This window comes from Pleurodeles waltl, chromosome 8 (assembly GCF_031143425.1).
Source record: "Pleurodeles waltl isolate 20211129_DDA chromosome 8, aPleWal1.hap1.20221129, whole genome shotgun sequence".
In the NCBI taxonomy this organism is placed as follows: Eukaryota; Metazoa; Chordata; class Amphibia; order Caudata; family Salamandridae; genus Pleurodeles; species Pleurodeles waltl.
The window spans coordinates 1,192,514,497-1,192,541,430 of NC_090447.1; the positions used below are offsets into that span (position 1 = coordinate 1,192,514,497).

Sequence of the window (26,934 nt, forward strand, 5' to 3'; positions counted from 1 at the left end):
ATGTATAGTTACAATAGGATGCAATGGGGACACATAGGGATAGGGGCAACACAAACCATATACTCCAAAAGTGGAATGCGAACCACGAATGGACCCCAAACCTATGTGACCTTGTAGAGGGTCGCTGGGACTGTAAGAAAACAGTGAGGGTTAGAACATAGCCCACCCCAAGACCCTGAAAAGTGAGTGCAAAGTGCACTAAAGTTCCCCAAAGAGCACAGAAGTCGTGATAGGGGAATTCTGCAGGAAAGACCAAAACCAGCAATGCAACAACAATGGATTTCCAGACGAGGGTACCTGTGGAACAAGGGGACCAAGTCCAAAAGTCACGATCAAGTCGGGAGTGGGCAGATGCCCAGGAAATGCCAGCTGTGGGTGCAAAGAAGCTGCTACTGGACAGTAGAAGCTGAGGTTTCTGCAAGAACGACAAGGGCTAGAAACTTCCCCTTTGGAGGATAGATGTCCCACGTCGTGAAGAGTTGTGCAGAAGTGTTTTCCCGCAGAAAGACCGCAAACAAGCCTTGCTAGCTGCAAAGCTTGTGGTTAGGGTTTTTGGGTGCTGCTGTGGCCCAGGAGGGACCAGGATGTCGCCAATTGCATCAGGGGACAGAGGGGACGCCCAGCAAGACAAGGAGCCCTCTCAGAAGCAGGCAGCACCCGCAGAAGTGCTAAAACAGGCACTACAAAGTGGAGTGAAACGGTGCTCACCCAAAGTTGGACAAGAGAGTCCCACGCCGCCGGAGGACAACTCAGGAGGTCGTGCAATGCAGGTTAGAGTGCCGTGGACCCAGGCTTGGCTGTGCACAAAGGAAATCTTTGTGGAGTGCACAGGAGCCGGAGTAGCTACAAAACACGCGGTTCCTAGCAATGCAGTCTGGCGTTGGGAGGCAAGGACTTACCTCCACCAAACTTGGACTGAAAAGTCACTGGACTGTGGGCGTCACTTGGACAGAGTTGCTGAGTTCAAGGGACCTCGCTCGTCGTGCTGAGAGGAGACCCAGAGGACCGGTGATGCAGTTCTTTGGTGCCTGCGGTTGCAGGGGGAAGATTTTGTCGACCCGCGGGAGATTTCTTCAGAGCTTCTAGTGCAGAGAGGAGGCAGACTACCCCCACAGCATGCACCACCAGGAAAACAGTCGAGAAGGCGGCTGGATCAGCGTTACAGTGTCGCAGTAGTCGTCGTTGCTACTTTGTTGCAGTTTTGCAGGCTTCCAGCGCGGTCAGCAGTCGATTCCTTGGCAGAAGGTGAAGAGAGAGATGCAGAGGAACTCTGATGAGCTCTTGCATTTGTTATCTAAGGAAATCACCAAAGCAGAGACCCTAAATAGCCAGAAAAGAGGGTTTGGCTACTTAGGAGAGAGGATAGGCTAGCAACACCTGAAGGAGCCTATCAGAAGGAGTCTCTGACGTCACCTGCTGGCCCTGGCCACTCAGAGCAGTCCATTGTGCCAGCAGCACCTCTGTTTCCAAGATGGCAGAGGTCTGGAGCACACTGTAGGAGCTCTGGGCACCTCCCAGGGGAGGTGCAGGTCAGGGGAGTGGTCACTCCCCTTTCCTTTGTCCAGTTTCTCGCCAGAGCAGGGCTGAGGGGTCCCTGAACCGGTGTAGACTGGCTTATGCAGAAATGGGCACCATCTGTGCCCATGAAAGCATTTCCAGAGGCTGGGGTAGGCTACTCCTCCCCTGCCTTAACACCTTTTTCCAAAGGGAAAGGGTGTAACACCCTCTCTCTGAGGAAGTCCTTTGTTCTGCCTTCCTGGGCCAAGCCTGGCTGGACCCCAGGAGGGCAGAAACCTGTCTGAGGGGTTGGCAGCAGCAGCAGCTGCAGTGAAACCCCTGAAAAGGCAGTTTGGCAGTACCCGGGTCTGTGCTAGAGACCCGTGGGATCATGGGATTGTGCCAACAATGCCAGGATGGCATAGAGGGGGCAATTCCATGATCATAGACATGTTACATGGCCATATTCGGAGTTACCATTGTGAAGCTACACATAGGTAGTGATCTATGTGTAGTGCACGCGTGTAATGGTGTCCCCGCACTCACAAAGTCCGGGGAATTGGCCCTGAACAATGTGGGGGCACCTTGGCTAGTGCCAGGGTGCCCACACACTAAGTAACTTAGCACCCAACCTTTACCAGGTAAAGGTTAGACATATAGGTGACTTATAAGTTACTTAAGTGCAGTGTAAAATGGCTGTGAAATAATGTGGACGTTATTTCACTCAGGCTGCAGTGGCAGGCCTGTGTAAGAATTGTCAGAGCTCCCTATGGGTGGCAAAAGAAATGCTGCAGCCCATAGGGATCTCCTGGAACCCCAATACCCTGGGTACCTCAGTACCATATACTAGGGAATTATAAGGGTGTTCCAGTATGCCAATGTAAATTGGATACATTGGTCACTAGCCTGTTAGTGACAATTTGGAAAGAACTGAGAGAGCATAACCACTGAGGTTCTAATTAGCAGAGCCTCAGTGAGACAGTCATAACACAGGTAACACATACAGGGCACACTTATGAGCACTGGGGCCCTGGCTGGCAGGGTCCCAGTGACACATACAACTAAACAACATATATACAGTGAAATATGGGGGTAACATGCCAGGCAAGATGGTACTTTCCTACAGCTGTCTTCACAGATAAACTCCCACATGATCTTTGTCAAGCCACCATATCTGTTCTGATGAAACCTACCAGACCCCAACCATTGTTCATGCTATCACCCAATTTCCTTAATAAGGCTGAGACTAAGATTCTTACTTAAATTTTAGCCATGAGGATGGTGAACTCTTTGGTTCATAGAGACCAGAATACTTTAATGGTGGGAGGCAGTATGCAGCCTTTCCTCAGGTGGCTGTAGCCACTTTTGACAATATCTCATAAACTTTAAAAAAAAAGATGCATCCAACTGGCAGACAAAGTTACATACTGGAGGTGAGCATTTTAAGTATGTTCTTAACAATGAATCCCCAATTGAGGTGGGCTATAAACATTGTCCCCACTGTGACTCAGCTAAAAAGAGGGATGTCAGCAATGGATACGTTCCTAATGTCCATTTTGGGTAGGTGAAACTCAGTTGAAGATCATCACACTCCCCAGACAACTACATATACTGCTAAATGTCCCTTATGAAAACCCACACACCTCCTTTATGGGACTTCAGACCTGAATTTGCAATGTCCTGTGAGCTGGCAACTGACCAAGGGTATGTTTTGCAAGTGCATACCGTCACTGTGCGATGGGGGCCTAGAAGTAGCTGATGTCAGACTTTATTATTGGGCTAGCACGGGTCTTAGCTCACACACATGACTAGACCTACGTGATTCTGGTGTAGAGAGTGTATAGGTATCACAAAGCCTGGGTATGTTTGGGGGGGCAACCACATAAGGTTGTTTGAATTTGCCCTCCATAAATCACACTTTTGTTGTTACTTGCAACTACACCATGCATTGGCAGTGCACCGGCTAAACCTGGCCGCCATCTCAACCCACTGTTAACCAAACTAATTGTAGAAAACCTAGGTAGAAGAGAGGTCTCCCGAATCTGTAAGTCAATTGAGATAAATATTAATTGTCCCTTGTGCAAATGTCATACCCGGTGGGAGATAGATATGCAGATGCTGGAGGAAGGGGAATGGACAGAGGCCAAGATCACTGGCTACACTCAGGCTATATCATCCTTTCTGTGGCAAGGATATACTTTACCCCAGAGAGAGTGTGCTCTGTCGGGGAATGCCACATAAGGAGAGAATATTGGAAAAAAGTCCGCCACATCCTAAGCATGGCAGTGGAATGTTCTATAATCGTGGATCACAAAGCAGCAATCTTAGGTCTCATGGAAGATGTAGGAGGTTATTGGGGGTGCGCCTGAGTACTGGTGAAGGTGTATCTCCTTGTGAGCAAACTGAAACTAGTGAGCCACTGGTAGTCAGACAAATCCTCACTGTTTAGTGTGCGGCTAAGAGGAAGGGACTTAGGGCCAGATGTAGCAAGGCTTTTGCGCCTCGCAAACGACAAGAAACGCCGTTTGCGAGGCGCAAAAGCCTATACGCGTTGCAGAAACGCATTTTGCGAGTCGGATCCGACTCGCAAAATGCGTTTCCGACTCGCAAATAGGAAGGGGTGTTCCCCTTCCCCAAACTGCGACCCACCTCATTAATATTAATGAGGTGGGTCTTTGCGACCCCATTGCGAGTTACAGAAGGTGTCTGAGACACCTTTCTGCCTAGCAAATTGCGAGTTGCAATTTGCGAGTCGCTCGGACTCGCAAATTGCAACTCGCAATTTGCCACCTACCTACATCTGGCCCTTAGCTCCTAAGGCAGAAAAGACTGTACATCAGGCCAGAGGGTGCTTGCAGAAACACAATAATATTTGGAGAACTTGGTGGAACCAACTCAAGAAGGTTCTTCCCTGATGAAATATATGCATATACCAGAAATCTACTGAGGTCTGCAGGTTTCAGATTGGTATCCAACATTCTGAAGATTGCACTGAATTATATATCACTGCCTGAGAATTGTTTGTCCTGTTTTAGGGCCTGATTTAGATTTTAGCAGAGGGGGTTACTCTGTCACAATGGTGACATATATCCTGTCTGCCAAAATCTAAGTAGCATAGAAAACTATGGTATTTATATTTCGGCAAATGGGATACCTGTCACTGTTGCGACAGAGTGATCCCTCCAACAAGATCAGAATCAGGCCCTTAGTCTTAAATCTAATACAACCAACTGTTAAAAACCTAAAAGGCCTAACTCCAGCTCTATTCTTGTCCTTGCTTCACACAATGCAATCAGGGGTATTCATGGTTTGGATTCCACTCTAACTGGCTCAGGTTACCTCTTTAGTCCACTTTCCTACATACAGCTCTGATTGGACCAGATTTACCTCATCTCTCTGAGTGGCTGCCACACAGTTCCACCCACCACTCAGTGTCGGACTGACCACCGTCAACTAGGCCAATGACACAAACGCAGGCTTCTCATTCCCGGTATCTAAATAGTGATGTTATAGAAAATATTGAAAACAGTGCTGCAGCATTGCTCCTTTCCCAATCCAGGAAACAGGCACAGTCAATTTACGCAGTCAGCAGGATACCAACATCAGAAGATCCTTTTGTAGATAAGGCTAGGAAGACATAGTGATTTTGCATACTTTATCTAAGTGGGCCCAGGCCTGTCACTGGGCTCTTCAAATAATCTATGCTAACTGGTATTTACAGCATGGTACTTTTTTCTACACTTCATACAATATCATTGCTGTTTAGAGTATGATTTAACTTTTGATGATGCGATTCATAACAGTAAATATACACATGTATATTTTGATTACTTACTATTTGAAATGGGGTTTCTGGTTGGCAGCCAGTTAACACTCTGTACATAAAGGGACCCTCACTCTAGTCAGGGCAATGGAGATACACACTTAAGATAACCCTGGCTAACCCCTTTGGTAACTTGCCACAAGCAATCAGCCTTATCTCAAAGGCAATGTATAAAGTATTTGTACCAAAACACACAATAACACAGTGAGAACACTACAAAATGGACACCACACCAGTTTAAAAAAATAGCCAATATTTATATAAATCGAACAAGACCAAATGACAAAAATCCAACATACACAATGTGAGAGAACAGGGCTGATTGCAGAGGCCCCCTAACGTTTTGCCCCCATTTTCCACTTTTTGCTGGTGTCTTCCGGACCCTGATGGTGCCCTGGGTACTGCTAACCAGTCCCAAGGCCTGTGCTCTGTGTAAAATCAGTATGCAAATTAGGCTAATTATAATTGGCTAAGTCAACTTACCTATAAGTCCCTAGTACATGGTAGGGCATGTAGGTTCAGGGACCCCAGCATAGGTAGTGCACCTATAGGTGCGCTGCTGAGGTGCCCAGTGTCATTTTAAAGTCAGGCCTGCCTTGCTGGCTGCTTTTAAATTAAAATTATATGCAAATTCGACTTTGGAATTAAAAGTAGTTCCAAAGTCTTAAACTACCTTATTACATATAAGTCACCCCTAAGGTGTGCCCTATGTGCCCCTAGGGCTGGGTGCCATGTAACTATAAGCAGGGACCTTATAAAAATAGTTTTATAAGCCCTGGTGAGGTAGAAACAGCCAAATTCGTTTTTTCCTCATTGTAGTGAATGGCCTCCATTGGCTAGAATGGGGAGACTTTATTTTAATTTTAAAAGTCCCATTAAGTAACAGGTACAAAGAGTTTGGTATCAAATTAATTGTTATAATAAATCCCACAACTTCCAGTTGTTGGATTTAATATAACTTGTTCAGGTAAAGAGTTTTAAACTTTACCTGAAAAGTTGCCAACTTCAGCCCTGCATTGTTTTTGCTGCTGTTATCTGTTTGGCCAGCCTCTGGCAGCCTGGCTAGGCTGCCTTGATGAGGTGTGAAGTGGCCTGGCCACACACAAAAAGATGTGCCTGTGGGGGGGGATCTCCCCTCAGCAGATGGTGAGGCAGGAAGGGGGAGGGCTGCTAAACTGGTCTTCAAAGGCAGGGAAGGACATTTGGAGCAACCCAGCAACACCCCCACATCCTGCAACCCCAGACAACTAGGTGCCCCCTTGATTAGATTAGGAGAGGGCATGAGAGGGGTGTGTTTATGATTTTTAGCCACACCAGTGGGTGGGCTCAGCCAGATGTAACCTCCAAAAATCACTTTCAGCCATGATGGATTTTTGAGGAATGTTGCCTCCTGGGATTGATTTTTGCCACACTTCCCAGGAAGTGGTCATCACATGGGGAAGGACCCTGCCCCTGATTGGAGAACCAGGACCCCCTGTTTTTCACCCAGGAGCAAGGATAAAACTGGCAGACCTACACCCACACCTCAGTTCGCGACCAGACCCCTACCACGAAGAACTACAGAAGAAGGAGGACTGCCCTGCTGGACCCCTGGCCTGCACCTGGACCCGGCACTCTGAAGGACTGCACCAACTGCACACTTGGGCTTCACCACAATAAGGACTTTGCCTGGCTTCAACTGGTTCAAGGAGGGACTCCCTGTTTGCTACAGGTGAAAAATTGCTAACCAGAGTCCTGTGCACCAACTCCTGAGGAAATCAACCAGCTGACCACTGTCCAGTGGCCAAAAAGGAGTTTGCACAGGTGCATTCTGGGAGTTGTAGTCCACACCCCCAAGGATCATCTCAGAGCTTCTGGAACCTTGGGGTGATCTGTGGACCCCAAAAGAACCTTAAAGGAACATCTGGGAGAAGATCCAGAAGTTTGGAGAAGTTAGGAGAACTTTTGGAAAAAAGCTCCATAGAGGGATCGAACTGCTGTGGCAACTCTAGCCGGCTTGCCTCAACCGCGACCTGGCCTGATTTGCAGGTTCGTCCCGGTGAAGAAAATCTTCAGAAAATATACTAAATCCGAAGGTAAACCTTTGACCGAGGCCTACCGCGGGCTGTAGCCGAGCCGGGCTCCATCGCGGTCGGCCTTAAACTTTGACTTTGCCCCAGTCGAGGTTCCACCAGATGACCAGATTGGCGCTTTTTGTTTCTAGGCGCTAGAAAACAATAATTCTTTAAAAATTCATAGATCCGGTTCCCCTTATCCGATTTTATTCATTTTTGTGTAATTTCAAAGAGAAAAATATAATCTATTTTTATAAATTTGTTTTGGATTTTTATACTGTTTCCTGTGGTTTTTTTAATTATTGTTTTGTGATATTTGAATGCTTTACACTCTGTCTCCTATGTTAAGCCTTGACGCTTGTTGCAAAGCTACCAAGGGTTGAGCTGGGTTTAATTTACTGAGACCTAACTGGACCTAAGTGGAGGTTAGTGGCCTATTGCGAAGTGTAGGCACCTACCTGCCCTTACCAATAACCCATTTCCAACACACAAGTAAAGTTATGAATTTTTTAAATAATAGAATCTTACTTCATAGAAAACAATGGAAACGTTGTTGTTACACAAAGTATCCTGTTTATGTCAAAAATAAAGCCACACGGGCGAGCATGCATCGAAAAAGTCAGCGATGCGTCGATTCCTTACTTGCAAGTGAGGATGTGCATCGTTTCTTCTCTGGTCAGGTAGGCGATGCATCGTTTTTCTCTCCCACGAGAGAGCGTTGCTTCGATTTCCAGACGGGGCATCTCAGATCCACAAAGGTTCACTTGATTTTGACGCCCAGCCATGATGCATGCAAAACCGACCACACGCTGATAGAAATCCGCGCTGCGTGGGGTTTGCATTGTTTTCAGCAGCCGCGAGTGGGTGTTGCATCGTTTCTCCAGCCGTGATGTAGGTGGTCCAATGATTTTTCAGACGTGATACAGGTGGTGCAACATTTTTACAGCCGTGCTGCAGGTGGTGTGTCAAAACTTTCCCCACACAGCTCCTGTGCGTGGCTTTCCACCTTGGTTCTACCAGCTTCATCTTTCAAGAGCCCAGGCACTGGATAGGGCACCACTTGGCAGGGCAGGAGTCTCAGCAGAGAGTCCAGGTGCTGGCAGGGGAAGTCTTCGATGGTCCTGAGACTTCAAAACAGGAGGCAAGCTCAATCCAAGCCCTTTGAGGCACTTCACAAGCAGGAATATACCACTTAGCCAGTCTGTGTCCTCTTCCAGGCAGAAGCAGCAACTGCATGGCAACCCAGCAAAGCAAAGTCACAGGAAAAGGGCAGTACTCCTCCTCCAGCTCTTCAACTCTTCTCCTTGGCAGAGGTTTCTTTTGGTTCCCGAAGTAATCTGAAAATCTGGGATTTTGGGTCCACTACTTATATTCCTTTCTGCCTATGAAGTGGGCAAACTTCAAAGGAAAGTCTCTGTTGTTCACAAGATCCTGCCTTGCCCAGGCCTGGCTCCAGACACACAACAGGGGGTTGGAGACTGCATTGTGTGTGGACAGGCACAGCCCTTTCAGGTGTAAGTGTATACTCCGCCCTCCACTCTAGCCCACATGGCCCATCAGGATATGCAGGCTACACCCCAGCTCCCTTTGTGTCCCTGTTTAGTGGAGATTCACAAACAACCCAACTATCAGTATGACCCAGACTGGGAATACACAAGCAGGCAGAGTCACAGAATGGTTTAAGCAACAAAATGCCCACTTTCTAAAACTGTCAACTTAAAAATTAACTTTATCAAAAGTTGTATTTTAAGTTGTAAGTTCAGAGACACCAAACTCCAAATCTCCATCTCCTCCCAAAGGGAAACTGAACTTAAAAGTTATTTAAAGGCAGCTCCCATGATAACCTATGAGAGTGAGAGGCTTTGCAACAATGAACACCGAATTTGGCAGTATTTCACTGTTAGGACATACAAAACACATCAGTACATGTCCCACCTTTAACATACACTGCACCCTGCCCATGGGGCTACCTAGGGCCTACCTTAGGGGTGCCTTACATGTACAAAAAGAGAAGGTTTGGGCCTGTCAAGTGGGTACACTTGCCAAGTCAAATTGGCAGTTTAAAACTGCACACACAGACACTGCAGTGGCAGGTTTGAGCCATGTTCACAGGGCTACCCATGTGGGTGGCACAGCCAGTGTTGCAGCCCCACTAGTAGCATTCGATGTACAGGCCTTGGGCACCTCTAGTGCACTTTACTAGAGACTTACTAGTAAATCAAATATGCCAATCATGGAAAAGCCAATTACGTACACAATTTACACAGGGAGCACTTGCACTTTACCACTGGTCAGCACGGTAAACTGCCCAGAGTACAAAAAACAGCAAAAACAGAGTACAACACACAGTCGAAACATAGGAAGCAGAGACAAAAAGACAGGGGAGACTGAGCCAAGGATGCCAGGTCTAACACTGTTACAACTAAATGTAACTCTATACTGTTTTGCTGTTCAGCATTTCCAAATAATCAATTAAAAATCTATTGATTTGCAAATAGTTTTGAACTAAAAATCTGCGTCTCCACTTTTTAAATGGTCTCTTTAGTACAATTTTTAATAGCTATGTATGTATGTGTTGAATGAATTAAATTATTTCTACCATTTAAATTAAAGTTGAAAAGGTTAATTTAGTTTTTAATTAGGTTCATTATTCAAATTCGAAAATAATTAATACTTGTTTATGACTATTTTAACACTACAAATATTTACATAAATGTTGGGATAATTTTATAAATTTACCATAAGTTCCAAGAGGGTGTTCTGTTAGTTCCCTGTATATATTTTAGTCTATTGGAGTGTGGTGCAGTTCCGGTGAAAGCCGTGTATTGTGCTTGACCTCCTCCAAGGCTGAGAGTACATTTACACTAATTTTTACATCTTTAGGGCTGTAGTAACTTTAGAAGTGTAGTTTCGGAATAGCAACAGTCTTACACTTTTGTGGGTGTGTGTGTTTCCATTGTCAAGTCTCTCTTTTAACCCCTTCTTAAATGTTCCTACCTCCTTGCCATTTAGTGGTAAGCATTCTCCATTTTCCAGCCATTCCCCCTTGGCTTGTCCTTGCCACATTTACTCCAAAAACATATACATACATGGTCACGTTGGTGGAGACTGCTGCACAGAAAAGATAGTGAAGGTGGAGGTCTCCAACTGTAGGCTTGTTTACAGTATTTTTTAGCATGTGAGTAGTACTACTTTGCAAGCTCCAAAATGCAGTTTTTGAATGAGGCTCTTTGTGTCATGCTTAGATTTTCAGTTAGGTAGCTATGTCTTGTTCATTGAGATGTGGATCTATGATTATGGAGTTTAGAGGTTAAGGCATGAGGGTTATGTCCACTACTTACAAATCTTTTAGGATTACAAACAAATCAGTCGCCTGGCAGTTGTATGTGTTTGTGTATGGAGATTCATGGCAGTTAGCACTATTGCATACCTTGATAGCTGAAAATAAGGCATAGCTCAGCCATGCTATGCATGTCCCAGGTGTTCTGTCTAATGTGTTTCGTTAGATATTATTGTATGGCCTATCATGTGGAAAGTGCCATTGTGAACACAGTGTTAGCCTACTGCATGGTGTCTAAGCGCAATTCCAAATGCGTGCGCGGGCTCGGTTTACCATTTTTCTTTGGATGCTTGTTATTCATGTTTATTAGTTGTTATTGCTGTGATGCACCTCGTGATGGCCTGCTATATGATATACCTTACTTCGGCTATGTTGGGTGCATAAAATGTCTTGTCTAATATGTTTCTTATTGCTTAGTACTTTTGTGATTTGCATATTAGCTGTTATAGTGGAATCTTGGCTGTAGTGAATGCACAAGATTTGTTCACTGTAGAGTGTTCTCTTGATTGGGCGCGGAGTGTCCTGTAGGAGCAAAGGAGACAGTACAAAATAGTACATTGTTCAGGTGAGATGGCTTTCATGAAGTTATGGTGGATGACATCACCTAGGTAGGAGTACTGCTGTGTTTGTTCCATTGTAGACTTAATTTCTTGCACCTTGGTTGTTGCTACTTATAGGCACCTACTTATGGCAAACCTAGCCAAGGGACAACAGAGTGATTTTTGTGTTTACACCAATCACAAAAGGTCCATAGATTCAGGTGGTAACGAGTCGAGGCTATGTACTGTTTTTAAAAGCAGAAATACTGCCGACCACTATATATTTAAGCTCAATGACAAAATTGGCAATTGAAACATGTATCCATTTTTAATGTTTAAGGCATGTGTCTGTATAAAGATAAGCGAGCCATCACTGCAGAAATACCTCAACAAACGGGAAAAGTTTCCATCTTATTTTACACTTCTCCTATATCACTTTATTATCCTGTTATAGTTTGTAATTACTGATATCAACGTAATTGTATCTATTTTATCTAGGGGTAAAGTTTCTGGAAGATTGCCCAATTCAACCATTAATTCCCTTATATTTGCTGATAGGGGGAGTTGTTGGCAGTTTAAAGGTAACGTACATACTACATAACAGTTATTTTTCTTACAAATGTACATTAAATGTGTCACGTTCTTGTACGTATATTAAATTTGCACAGGGCAGCTTTAGGCATGTACAATAAACACTAGAGATATATAGCCAATAGATATTCTAAAGTCTGTGATCAAAAAGTATAGCTTCTTGACTGAGGTCTTCAACACGTGACTCCAGAGGAGATTATCTGCTCATTAAGAATAGTGCCTTAGAAACATTTTAAAGCATATCTGTTTAAGACATTTTGAAAACCAAGTTACCACTGAACTGTTGGTGATCTCAATTAATGATGAGCTAAGAATAAAGGTGCATATAGGCAGTGACTGGACACCCACTTTTTTTTGGATCTTCCTGCTGCATTGCACACTTTAGAGTCGGACCATCGATTCCTCCTTTAATGCTTGCTCTATTTATTTACATGGCGAAATTGATTCTTTTGAAGTGACAGTTCTCAGGCTTCCTTCTGACTGAGTCCAGCCCAAAGACGTAACATAAGGTAGCCTGTACGGCAATGGTTCCCAACCTTTCGACTTCTGTGGACCCCCACTTCATCATTACTGAAGCCTAGAGATCCCCAGCGGATCATTATTGGAATCCAGGGACCTCTTCCCACCCACTGAGTCATTACTGGAAGCTGGGGATCCTGGCTTAATCAGGGATGATTTGAATTGCAAAACAATACACACAAAAATACAGAAACAAGCATTCATCAAATACATACATAAATAATAATACAATTTATTTAATTTGCAAACAAATATAAATAAAAATATGTAAATTTTAATTTTAATGGGAAGGTTGGAGCTTTTCTAAATTTAATTGATACCAAACATCATCCTTACAATATTCTGTTTGATGCTCCTGCACTTCTCCAAAAGATCAATATGAGGATACTAATTACATTTTTAGCCTCCAATTTCAAACTCCTTGACATTTACAGTACGTTTTGAATTTTCAATCGTACATTTACCCACTTTATTTATATACACTTTAATAATCTGTTAATATTATTGAATTTTCTAAGCAGTCGCGACCCACTGTGGAAGCTTCACGGACCCCCAGTGGTCCCCAGACCACAGGTTGAGAACCACTGCTGTAGAGCTCTGTCAAGGGCTGGATGCAAAAATCTCTTGCTTCTTGTCTTTAGGATGCCGGAGGGAAGGGTAATCATGCCTGTAGCCAGGGTCCCTCTTCACACTAATTACAGAAATGTAAAACTACTAAGGGTCTTTTGAGGCTTACAAAAATGTAGGAAAAAACAGGACATACTAAACATCTAGGGCAATAAGATGGACGACTTGACAATGAAGAAGAAATGGCTTGAGGAAGTCTGACAATAGCCAGCACTGAATTAGGACTGATATGACCAAAAACTGAGATGGATGAGTCTTGGATGGAAAAAAAGAACTGAAACATAGACTCAGGGGGAATGACTCTGCCAAAACGTATATATTCAACTGTGTTGCAACAGTATGTATTGCGTTGTCTAAGCTTTTTATATGAAAAGGCACAGCACCAGGAACAGGAGGAATGCAAAACTGGAAGTAAAGGCTTCAAGCTGGTTTTGGAAATCTTGGTAACCTGAATATAAGAGGAAGCCATCTTGGATTTGGCTGCCTTGCTCAATTTATGGAATTCCTTTCTAAATGAAAATGGTGGCCAATATTGCCCATTTTCGCATCCTGACAACAAAGGTCTTTACCAGATGCTTACCAATGTAGGCTCCACCTTCTGTTAAAGCCAAATTTAGACTGAATGCATGATTATCTTCCCTACAGCAAAGTCAGGTACCCCTGAACCATCATTATTTCAAACTCTTCGGCACAGGTACCCTGGTCAGGTAAACTGCTGCCTAGACTGCGGAATACAAGCAGCAGTTCTATGTAACATCAGTATACAAAGATAAATGGCCACATAGGAACTATTGCACAACTCTTTCCTGGAAGGCAACCAAAGCAACAAACACACAGCACCAAACTAAACTGGAAGTAAACAACTAAATCTACATGCATGAAACTACACAGAGAACAAGTTACTTACAGTTGATAATGCTCTTTCTGGTAGAGACTCTTTGGCTGATTTAGAGTTTGGCATGTGGGGTTACTCCGTCACAAGCGTAATGGATATCCTGTCTGACATATTACAATCCCAATATGTCCTGTGGGAATTATAATATGGCGGCTCGGATATCCATCACATTTGTTACATAGTAACAGGTACACCTAACTCCAAATCAGGCCCAAAATCTAAATGCAGTTTACTTACCTTCTAAATATTAAGGTACCTCGGAACCTTCATAGATTGCAAACTCTTGGACACAGGGACCCCAGACAAGCTTATCATCCAACTGCTGCCTGCATTGCAGAATACTAGCAATAGTTCTATTTGACAGCAATATACAAACACAGATGGACACATAGGACCTATTGCATATCTCTTCCCTGGAAGGCAAACAAAGCAAAGCACATTCAGCAACCAAAATACATTTGGAAGTAAATAACTAGATTTCTATGCATGAAACTACACAGAGAAGAAGTTACTTACCTTTGGTAATGCTCTTTCAGATAGAGACTGTGGGGGTCATTACAACCCTGGCGGACGGTGTTAAAGCGGCGGTAAGACCGCCAACAGGCCGGCAGTAAAAAAATGGGAATTATGACCGTGGCGGAAACCGCCAACAAAGACAGCCACTTTAACACTCCGACCGCCACGGCAGTACAGACAAACAGCTTGGTGGTCACTGGCAACAGACAGGCGGGAGACAATGTACCGCCCACAGTATCACAACCTACCAATCCGCCACCTTTTCCGGGGTGGATTCACCGCGGATAAAAACATGGCGGAAAAAGCCATTTCAAAGGGAAAACGCTCACCTCTACACACTCCACGAGGAAGGAGGGCACCATGGAGCCAGAACTCCATATTCTTCCTGAACTAGTCTTCCTGCTCCTATACGACAATCATCAACGCCGGCGGCGAAGACAACGGTGAGTACTGCACCTACGACATAGGGGAGGGGGAGGCAAAAGACAGGGACACACACACGCAACACCCCCACCACGACCCTCACCCACTACAACACACATACCAATGCATATCCAAACATTACAGTAACAACCCCCTTCCCCCTCCGGAAGAATGCAAAGACAAAAAGAAATGAGTGGAACCTTGTAATATATCAAAATACAGTAACCAAATATATACAGATACATATATACACATTCAACAAAATATACATCACAATTAGTAGTGCAGGTAATGCACCATTCATTGTCCGTGGACCACTGGGCCCAAAATGCATGGGCGAGGCCCACACCAGATACTTGATCATAACGGAGAGAACACTGCCGGGGCATCAGATAGAAATACAACAGGCACCTCAGTGGGAAGGGAAGGGGGGGCACCTCAGCCGGATGAGTGCACCACGCCAGATCCACGAGGGGGCTCCATGCCCATTGATGTATCCTGGGGAGTGCAAAGCCACTGTCTCTCAAGTCTCTACAGTGGGTGGTTTGCCCACTGTTCAATCCTGGGGAGTGCAAAGCCACAGTCTCTCAAGTCTCTACAGTGGGTGGGTTGCCCACTGTACCATCCTGGGGAGTGCAAAGCCACAGTCTCTCAAGTCTCTACAGTGGGTGGTTTGCCCACTGTACCATCCTGGGGAGTACAAAGCCACAGTCTCTCAAGTCTCTACAGTGGGTGGGTTGCCCACTGTACCATCCTGGGGAGTGCAAAGCCACAGTCTCTCAAGTCTCTACAGTGGGTGGTTTGCCCACTGTACCATCCTGGGGAGTGCAAAGCCACAGTCTCTCAAGTCTCTACAGTGGGTGGGTTGCCCACTGTACCATCCTGGGAGGTGCAAAGCCACAGTCGCTCAAGTCTCTACAGTGGGTGGGTTGCCCACTGTACCATCCTGGGGAGTGCAAAGCCACAGTCTCTCAAGTCTCTACAGTGGGTGGGTTGCCCACTGTTCAATACTGGGGAGTGCAAAGCCACAGTCTCTCAAGTCTCTACAGTGGGTGGTTTGCCCACTGTACCATCCTGGGGAGTGCAAAGCCACACTCTCTCAAGTCTCTACAGTGGGTGGGTTGCCCACTGTACCATCCTGGGGAGTGCAAAGCCACAGTCTCTCAAGTGGATAACAGTCTCCACTGGTTCTGGAGGGGGACTGGTGCCCGGAGTGCTTCATCCTGTGAAGGACAGATGGAGTGGATGCATGTCTTCACCTGGTGCCCAGAGTGCTTCATCCTGTGAAGGACAGATGGAGTGGATGCATGTCTCCACTGGTTCTGGAGGGGGACTGGTGCCCAGAGTGCTTCATCCTGTGAAGGACAGAGGGAGTGGATGCATGTCTCCACTGGTTCTGGAGGGGGACTGGTGCCCAGAGTGCATCACTCACCCTGTGACGGTCCCAGTTGCGTCACTACCCCTGCCGCCCATGGGCTAGCGGTGCTTGCGTTGGCGGTCTTTGCCCTGTTCAGTGGTGCTTGCCCTGTTCAGCGGTGCTTGAGTTTGCAGTTTCTGACCTGTTCAGCCGTGCTTGCCCTGTTCAGCGGAGCTTGCCATGGCGGTCCTTCATTGCCCAGCTGGGCTGGCAGTCCTTCATTGGGCAGCTGGGCTGTGGCTGCCGGGGCCCTCCTGGGAAGCTGGGCTGTGGCTGGCGGTGGCCTCCTGGGCACTGACTCTGGTGGTGGCCTCCTGGCCAGTGACGATCGGGCTGCCCTCCTGGGCACTGACTCTGGAGGTGGCCTCCTGGCCAGTGACGATCGGGCTGCCCTCCTGGGCACAGACTCTGGCGGTGGCTTCCTGGCCAGTGACGATCGGGCTGCCCTCCTGGGCACTGATTCTGGCGGTGGCCTCCTGGCCAGTGACGATCGGGCTGCCCTCCTGGGCACAGACTCTGGCGGTGGCCTCCTGGCCAGTGACGATCGGGCTGCCCTCCTGGGCACAGACTCTGGCGGTGGCCTCCTGGCCAGTGGCGATTGGGCTGGCGGTGGCCTCCTGGGCAGCGGGGATGATGGCGGTCTTCTCCGCCGTGCTGCTCCTCCCAGACTTTGGAGATTTCTTCTGCTCCTTCCCCACCTTGGGAGGAGTCACAGCTGAGTCGACACTAAGGGAGCGGCTTTGCTGGCTGGAGTCTTCACCCTCTCCCGCCGGGCACTGTCCAACTTCTGGTGCTTCACAGGGGGGGGACTGGCTGTGCTGTGGCTCCGTGTCACATTGGCTGTCCTGGTGGCCGGTGCACTCCAAATACCTGTAACAACAGTCGCCACTGGTCCCGGAGATTTTTTGGCTGAGGTGCTAGTACGGGACCTATGATTTGGAGGGGGGGGGTGGGAAACAGGTCAAGCTTGGTCATGAAAAGTTTCTTAGGAACACTGGGACGGGTAGCTGGAGGGGGTTTGGGAGTGGAGGAAGAGGTAGTGGTTGTAGGAGGTGTACGTTTGGTGACTTTGGATGAAGGTGCATGGGCTGGAGGCTGTCGTGAGGTGGATGGCTGTTGGGTGGGTGTGTGCCTGCACTTGTTTATCTGGGGAGGGGGCGTCACTGACACACTGGGAGAGGACACAGGGGACGTGTAAATGGTAGTGGGGGTGTCGAGTGCACGTGAGCATGGTGTGGTGGTGGGTGTGCTGGTGCGGGACGTAGTGGCTGTAGTGGTAGTGCATGCAGGTGAGAGTGTAGACGACACTGGGAGAGAGGAGGGAGATGACGAGGAGGGGGACACAGTGGAGGCAGTGGATGTTGTTGTGTCTGTATGTGTGCGATGCTTGCGTGAGTGCCTGTGGGATGTGTGGTGCTTATGTTTGCCTGAGCTTCCCTTGTGTGTTGACGTGTGTGCATGCTGGTCTGATGGTGTGCTTGGGATAGGCTGGGGTACAGGGCATTGGGTCTGGGTGGAGGAAGTTGGAGGGGGGAGGCTAGACACAGGGACAATGGCTGCCATCAGTGCTGAGGCCAGAGTTTGCAGGGTTCGATGAAAGGCAGCCTGACCAGAATAAATGCCCTCCAGGAATGCATTTGTGTGTTGCAGTTCCCTTTCTACACCCTGGATGGCATTCAAAATGGTAGACTGCCCAACAGTGAGTGACCTGAGGAGGTCAATGGCCTCCTCACTGAGGGCTGCAGAGGTGACAGGGGCAGGGGCTGAGGTGCCTGGGGCGAAGGTGATGCCCACCCCCCTGGGTGTAGCGGGCACGGGGCGAAGGCTGAGGGGCTGCTGGGAGGGCGGTGCTGGTAGGGGGGGGTGGCGGCTGTACCTGTAGAAGTGGGGGGCACAGATTCTGCCGCCACCACAAGGGAGCTCCCATCGGAGGACAAGTCCGTGTTGCTGGTTGCTGATCCTGTGACCGCCGTGAAGCTCCCCTCGTCCTCCGTCCCACTGGTGTATTCCGAGTCCGTGGTGTGGCCCTCCATGGCCATGTGGGATGCAGCTCCCTCGTGCTCCGGTGCCACTGTACCTCCGCCTGATGATGCTGATGCACACAAGAACAGGGAGACCACAAAAAGGGGGGGGATGACCGAAGAAAGACAGGTTGAGTGCATGGCATACCGCTACCGTTGGCGGACAATATAGACACAGAAGCCCCCTGCACTACGCCGTGCTGTTGGGCTCTACAGATGCGATTCCTGGGATATATCCTACATGACTATAGTCGTCATCTGCACACATAGATGACACAGGGGCATGTATACCTGTACTTGGCACTCTTCTGAGGTGGGGTGGGGTGCCACATGGCCTGCATTATGCAGGGGCCTAGCCTACGGAACCCGCCCTGGCCTAGGGAAACCCACAGCCCTCCTCCCCCACCCAGACACCTTCACTGCGCGCAAAGTCCGCTGAGTGTTGTTGTACTCACCCCCTTGTGTCTGCTGTGATGCCCTCAAGCGCCCATCCAACTCAGGGTAGGCCACCACCAGGATCCGGAACATCAGGGGGGTCATGGTTCGACGGGCACCCCTCCCACGTTGGGAGGCCATCCCCAGCTGAGCCTCCGCTGTCTTCTTGCTCCAGCGGCGAATGTCCTCCCATCTTTTCCGGCAGTGGGTGCTCCGTGTGTGGTGGACCGCCAGGGTCCGGACGTCCTTGGCGATTGCACGCCAAATATCCTTCTTCTGGTGGGCGCTGATCTACATGAAATGTACAGGGAAAGAAGAGAAGTCATTACCAACTGCACCGTCGAAGTGAGTGGCCCACATCCCTAGCCTTGCCATGTGGCACATGCATTCACAGTCCTTCATGCACGCAGAACTGTGCCCCCTTCTTTCTTACAACCAGCCCTCTCCACACAGGCATAGCCCATACAACGTGATCCCTGTGTAATTACCTGTTGGTCTGGAGGACCGTAGAGTAGCGTGAACTGGGGGAGGACCCCGTCCACGAGCTTCTCCAACTCCTCTGCAGTGAAGGCAGGGGCCCTTTCCCCAGACGCACAAGCCATTGTCTCTTCCAGACCGAGGTCACAGCAGCACTTGCAGTGTAGGTCCTCTCCTGTTGAAGATCAGGTATTGAGTGATTGAACAGCTAGAAAATGGCGGTCACGTCCACGGCGGTGCGTACCATCACCGCCGGCGTACATCATCATTGGCTCCTGGGACCCATAGGGTCCAATGTTAACCAATGCAGCATTGCGCCGCGGTCTCCGACCGCCTACCGCGACGGTGTACAACGCCAGCGCAGTTACCTCACATCCCATTGTCCCACTTTAGAGGTCAGGCAGCTGCCATTTCAGGGGCCCACATGGCCTGATTCACAACTGTGTCACACAGACCTAGGCCTTGTCGCACAACACAAATACAGGCCAGATTCTCTGTATGAATGGTGTTCTATGTAGGCTGTGGGTACATACCTCTGAGTTGTTTGACTCTGTGGTCGCTGTTGTCCTTCCTAGGCACCGTCCGCTCGGACATGTGAGGAGATGGCGGAATCCTCCGGTGTACCGACCGCTGGTGGACCTGTTGACAATGGAGGAGCGACATTTGATCATCACCTACAGGTTTGACGTGCCACAATCAAGGAACTGTGTACCCAGTTGGAGCCAGACCTGATGTCAGCAATCCGCCATCCCACAGGGATCCCCCCTCAAGTGCAGGTGCTATCAGTGCTCCATTTCCTTGCAAGTGGGTCATTTCAAACAACTGTGGCCATGGCATCAGGGATGTCCCAGCCTATGTTTTCCAACATGTTGTCCAGAGTGTTGTCTGCCCTTCTGAAACACATGCGGAGCTACATCATTTCCCCTCAGGTGGAGGATTTGGCTACAGTTAAAGGTGACTTCTATGCCCTTGGACATATCCCCAACATCATAGGTGCCATTGATGGGACCCATGTAGCTCTGGTCCCCCCCCACAGGAGCGAACAGGTGTACAGGAACCGGAAGAGTTATCATTCCATGAATGTACAGATGGTATGTTTGGCAGACCAGTACATCTCCCAGGTAAATGCTATGTTCCCTGGCTCTGTGCATGACGCCTACATCCTGCGGAATAGCAGCATCCCTTATGTGATGGGTCAACTCCAGAGGCACCGTGTGTGGCTATTAGGGGACTCTGGTTACCCCAACCTGTCATGGCTACTAACCCCAGTGAGGAATCTCAGGACCAGGGCAGAGGAACGCTACAATGAGGCCCATGGGCAGACTAGGAGGGTGATCGAACGCACCTTCGGCCTCCTGAAGGCCAGGTTCAGGTGCCTCCATATGACAGGTGGTTCCCTATTCTACTCACCAAGGAAGGTGTGCCAGATCATCGTGGCCTGCTGTATGCTTCACAATCTGGCTTTGCGATGACAGGTGCCTTTTCTGCAGGAGGATGGTCCAGATGACGGTGTTGTGGCAGCTGTGGAGCCTGTGGACAGTGATGAGGAGGAAGCAGAGGAAGAAGACATTGACAACAGGGACTCAGTTATCCAGCAATATTTCCAGTGACACACAGGTGAGAACACATTCCTGCCTACTACAAGTACTTTCACACTTCTACCTCTATCCTGTCTGTCGATTTCAACCACTATATGGTAACTGAGTTGTACATTTCCATTACGGTTTCACAGGTGTGGTTACCAACGTGTGTCATCTGCTTACATTCCTCATGGACTTGAGATGTGTGACATAGGTATGTTGACATTGCATTTGAGAACGGATTTTGTCACTGTCATTGCTAATACACATTTTCAAAATCACAGACTGACTTGTTTTGTGCTTCAAGGGTGTTTATTGAAGTGCTAAATATTGGAGGGGGGTGGTAAAATGGTGAGGGGTGATGGTGGAGGAATGTCCATGGCAGAGTCCAGTCTATTAGTCTCACAGGTGCACTGCCCATATGGGCATAGGAAGTGGAGCTGGGGCAGTTCCAATATAGACAGGGTTACAAAGTGGGACAGTGGGATGACAATCAGGGTGGTCTCATTTCTAGGCGGGGGTCTTGGCATCGTGCTCTGTCCTGTTCCTGGATCTCAGGGACCACTTGCGGGGTGGTTCTCCGTCTGCGGGGGGGGGTGCTGGTGTGGTGGTCCTGTGGCAGTGCCTCCTGTCCACTAGCGCCGGAGAGGTGGTGGGCAGTTCATCGTCCATGCTAGTGTCAGGGGCCCCTTGTAGTGCCACAGTGTCCCTCCTGGTGTTAAGTATCTCCTTCAGCACCCCTACGATGGTGCCCAGGGCGGTGCTGATGGTTCTGAGTTCCTCCCTGAACCCCAAATACTGTTCCTCCTGCAGCCGCTGGGTCTCCTGAAACTTGGCCAGGACCGTTGCCATCATCTCCTGGGAGTGGTGGTATGCTCCCATGATGGAGGAGAGGGCCTCGTGGAGAGTGGGTTCCCTAGGCCTGTCCGCCCCCTGTCGCACAGCAGCCCTCCCAGTTCCCCTGTTTTCCTGGGCCTCCGTCCCCTGGACCGTGTGCCCACTGCCACTGCCCCCAGGTCCCTGTTGTTGTTGGGATGGTGGGTTATCCTGGGTTCCCTGTAGTGGTGGACACACAGCTGATTGACGTGTCCTGGGTACAGAGGTATGGGCCAGCAGGGTGGGTGCTGTGCTGGTGTTACCAGAGGGTGGAAGGTCTGTGGTGGCCTGTGACTGGGTGAGGGGAACCGATTGTCCCGAGGCCCACGATGGTCCGGGCTGGTCACCTGGATCCAGTTGGACAGAGCTGCTGTCATCACTGTGGGCCTCTTCTGTGGGTGGGGTAGAGATGTCTGGACCCTCCTGTCTGGTGACGTTGGGTAGTGGTCCTGCAGGGGTGGAAAAGCATGATTATTGCATCTGTGTGTGTCATGGTGTAAAATGGGTGGGTGACCGTGTACCCCAGTGCTAGCATTCCCGTGTGGGGGTTTGTGTGATGATGGTTGAGGGGTGTGTTATGGGTATGTGCAGTGGGCATGCTTTAGTGATGGGTGTCCATGCTTTGTTGTGTCATGCAGGGCTTGGTGTTGGGATGGGTGGTTTGTGTTAGTAGTACGTATGTGAGGAGTTGGAGTGATAGGGGAGGGGGTGAGGGTGGGGGTCTGTGATAGCAGGTAGGGTGGGGGATATGATAGTTAAGATTTGACTTACCAGAGTCCATTCCTCCACCGACTCCTGCGAGGCCCTCAGGATGCATAATAGTCAAGACCTGCTCCTCCCATGTTGTTAGTTGTGGGGGAGGTGGTGGGGGTCCGCCGCCAGTCTGCTGTACCGCGATGTTGTGTCTGGAGACCACGGAACGCACCTTCCCCCGTAGGTCGTTCCACCTCTTCCTGATGTCGTCCCGATTTCTTGGGTGCTGTACCACTGCGTTGACCCTGTCGACTATTCTTCGCCATAGCTCCATCTTCCTAGCTATGGAGGTGTGCTGCACCTGTGATCCAAATAGCTGTGGCTCTACCCGTACGATTTCCTCCACCATGACCCTGAGCTCCTCCTCCGAGAACCTGGGGTGTCTTTGCCGTGCCATGGGGTGGTGTAGGTGATGTGTGGGGTGGTGTATGTGGTGATAAGTGTGGTGATATGTAGTGGTGTGTGGTGTTTTGTGCGTGGAAGTAGTGTGGGTGATGGTGTTGTGTGCCTGTGGATGCTGTTGGTCTTGCTGGTGCTGTCTCTCTCTGGCCTTCTTTCAGAATTTTGGGTCGTAGGGGTTTGTGGGTGATGTGGGTGTGTGTTTTATATAGTATTGATTGTGTGGGAGTGGTGTGTGTATGTGTATCAGGTGTGTGTATTTCAAATTGTCCAATGTGGTGGTGTTTTGGAGATGTGTGTGTATTTTGAGCGCGGCGGTGTGTACCGCCAATGGAATACCGCGGTTGAAAGACCGCCGCGTGGATTCGTGGGTCGTGATAGCATAGGCGTATTTCTGTTGGCGTGACGGTGTAGGTTTTGTTTTCGCCAGTTTATCACTGACCTTTGGTGTGACGGACTTGTGTGGGTGTCTGAATTTTGGCGGATTTCGGGATGTGTGTCATAATAGCTGTGGCGGCTTTCCGCGGCCACGGCGGTGTGTGTTGGTGGTCTTCTGCACGGCGGTAAGCGGCTTTTACCGCCAATGTTGTAATGACCCACTGTATCTAAACACAGTCTGCTCTCCTTTTGAATATTCCCCAGCTGTCAGACTAGATCTGATGTTTGAGCAGTACCTCTGTACAACGCTAGGTGGAGCTGTGTGGCTCTCCACTAACGCCTTTCCACTCCGGAAATGATGTGCGGGGCCTATAATGGTGCCACTCCTGCATGCTGACACCAATTGCTTTTGAGGCTCTCCATGACCCAGGCGCAGGGCCCCAGCAGTAAATTGGCTTTGACCAGTGTGCAAATTCCTAGACTTGGGATCTTATTAATGGATAGAGGCCAATTCAAAGAACAGGGAGGTTGACAGAGTCAATAAGGATCTACCGTTATATAGAGTGTCTACAAGAAATAGCCTTGCTGAAGGTAAGTAACTTGTTCTTCTTACAGAGACTTCTAACCGCAGATTCCTCACCTTCTGAATAGACACTAGAGAAGTACCTATTAGGAGGTGGGTTAGTGAAATTGCTCAAACCAAGAAGTTTTGTAGGACCAAGCAGGCAAAATGCCCCTCACAGTGAACTTGGCCCTCCATTCAGTAGTGCTTCGTGAATGTACGGAGTGATGCCCATGTAGCTTCCTGGCAGATGTACAGGACAAGAACTCCATGTGCCAACACAGTGGTAGTAACTTTGGCCCTAACAGAATGGGCTTGCAGGCATTCTGGAGGCTGCTTTTTGCCCAGTGCATAGTGAATCTTGATGCAGAACATGATATAGCATGAGATAGTCAGTTTCTGGACGACTTTATCTTTTTTTGCGACAGTGAACCCCCAAAACAGCTGGTCGTACACTCGGTATTCTCTGGTAGGATTGATGTAAAAGCCCAGTGCTCTTTAAGGGTTTACAGGATGGAGTCCATCATCATCCTTTAAGGGGTGAGGCACAGCACATAATGGCAGCAGGATGATGGTTTGACCAACATGGAACAGCATCTCAACTTCAGCAAGATGGATACTTGCGTCCCCTGAACCAGTTTGTCTGAGAAGAAGGTGGTGAATGGTGGGTTAACACAGACAGCCTGAAGCTCACTCACTAGCTGTGTGGAAGTGATGGCAAAGAAGAACACTGTCTTGAGGGTGGGAAGCCACAAGGGACAGCTGTAAAGTGTCTTAAAGGGAGTGCACATCAAGAATGGAAGGCCCCACTGAGGCATAATGAAAGGAGAGAGAACAAACAACAGAACATCAGATAACTTGGCCTGGAGGGTGTTAATCTGGCGTGCGCCTCACCAAACCACAGATTTGTCCCAGTGAGGGGCACATGTAGTTTTCGGTGATGGATGTCTGGCTGCAAAGATGACACCAACCATTTCTGGACAAAGATTGTATGTGTTCAGATATCACCCCTCAATCTCCATGCATGAAGGTGGAGAATTTGAAGGCCTGGGTGCAGAACCATGCCCGCCTGTGGCACAGCAAGTCTTCCCAGAACGGCAGTCCAATTGAAAGACAGATGCTCAAGCCCATGGGTTTTGAATACCAGACTCTCCATGTCCAATCCGGAGTCACTAGGATGACCTGGGCACAGTCGTCCCTGATCTTCAGAACTCTGGGTTTGAGTGGTATCAGGATGAAGATGCACAGGAGCCCCAAGTTCCACTCTAAGTGAAATGCATCCCCTAGAGAGAGGAGCCTTGGAAACTCCAGTGCAGAGAACTGCTGACTTTGGGTGTTCTTGGTGGTGGTGAATAGATTGAGGAGAGGTTCACCCCATTCGTGGAAGAGATCTTGCACCACCTCCGTGTGTAATTGCCACTTGTGATACACTAGGCTTCAACAGCTGAACTCCTGCACCCTGGCATTCAAAGATACTGCCAGGTAGTACATCACCAGGAAAATCCCCTCATGGTCTAGCCATTTCCAGAGGTTCAGCGCCACTGAGCACAGAGTCCAGGACCCCACCTCATCAGGCTTGTTGCAATATCACATGTTGCCAGTGTTTCCCATAAGCACCTGCACCAGCCTTTTATGATGGTAGGAAGGAAGGCTTTCAACTCAGCTTCAGGAGGTAAATATGGATATAGGCCTCAGTCGAAGACCAGAAGCCTCTAATCTCCACCGCTGCTTGGCCTCCCCAACCCAGAAAGAACCATGAGTGAACACATTCAATTCTGGGTGGGGGAGGGAGAGGGCTCAGCCTCTGACCCAACTGTGGGCCAGTAACAAAAACTACTGATATTTCACAGTCTCCTCCGAGATCTGCATTGTGTTGGAGATGTCCCTTTGAGTTGGGCCCACTGAAACTTCAGATTCCACTGCAGAGCTCATATATGCCACCTAGCATGCTTGATTAGAAGGATGCAAAAGGCCATCAATCCAAGTTGCCTCAGAGTCGACCTCACTAAAACCCAGGACAGAGGCTGAAAGATCAGGATCATGGCCTGAATGTCCTCAACTTTTTTTTCCAAAGGCTCTGAAGAAGGGGAGCATTTGATAAAGAGTCAGGTGTGACTTTGGTACCTTGATAGAGAACCCCAAAGATAGCAGGAGGTTCTCCATAGGCTGGAGGTCATTAACAACTGCCGGGGACGAGCCAACTTTCAACACCCGCCATCACTTTCATAAAAACCTGAGGGATAATGGTGAGACCAAAAGGGAGCACAGCAAACTGAAAATGCTCCTGTCGCATCATGAACCACAAGTAATGCCAATGGGCCTGAAGGATGAATGTATGGCAATAGGCATCCTGCAGGTCTAACACTACCATCCAGTCATCAGGGTTGAGGGCAGCCAATACCAGGGCCAGTGTGAGCATTCTGAGTTCAAATTCCAGAGGAAGATATTGAGAGAGGAAAAGTCTAAAACAGGATGAAGACCTCCGTCTGCACAAAGAACAACCACTATGCACTTCTGCCACAGGGACCCTCTTGATAGCCCAATCTCCTAAAAGGGTATCTGTAATGCCTCATTGGTGGGCTGGAGGGGCTCAGTAGATGTTTGCCCCGGCTGGACCACATCTGTCTATATAATTTGGTTTTGACTTCTAAGATCGAGAGCTGGAGGTCAAGAACTTTGGCTGCTATACATGACCATTGCATAAGAAGTGCTCTTGTCAGTGACAGGACAAGGGGGTAAAATACAGCCTCTCTTAGGGGAAGTATCAAGGCTACTGGCCTCTTGAAGTTCATCATACCGATTTTCCATGTGGTGTGGTTGCCCTCTTTCATCACCCAAATCATAATCATCGTTCCAAACAAGGAACATATGTGTCCGTCCTTTTGGGGGTAGCAAGTCCAGTGCAGTAAGTAGCACTTGAATGGAAGTTGAGGGCGGCCTTGCTCAAGGTTGTTGCAGCTCAGACTTGGAATCAGAGAGCACAATGAGCACCTCTGGCATCGATGAAGTTGTCATTGGCGTCAAGGTTCAGGAGACTGGTGTGGATTCTGGTGCCAGAGGTGGAGTCTCCAACTGGTGCTAAGGGCAAACCCTCTAGTGGTACCCCGGATGGAGTGTCTCTCAGCTTTTTGACACCCAAAGGTGCACCAGAGGAATTTGATAAGGATTCAAAGAGTTGCAGTATGGCCCAGTGGAACTGTTCACTCTGCCTT

The 26,934-nt window shown here is 48.6% G+C and overlaps 1 protein-coding gene across 1 annotated transcript in view; it reads left to right on the forward strand.

Moving 5' to 3' along the window:
* Positions 1-26,934, forward strand: part of TMEM272 (transmembrane protein 272) — a 164,472-nt gene that overhangs the window by 128,608 nt on the left and 8,930 nt on the right. Inside the window, exon 4 of the mRNA XM_069205461.1 lies at positions 11,752-11,834. Within this exon, the coding sequence (XP_069061562.1) occupies positions 11,752-11,834 (83 nt within the window). The remainder of the gene's footprint in view (positions 1-11,751; positions 11,835-26,934) is intronic.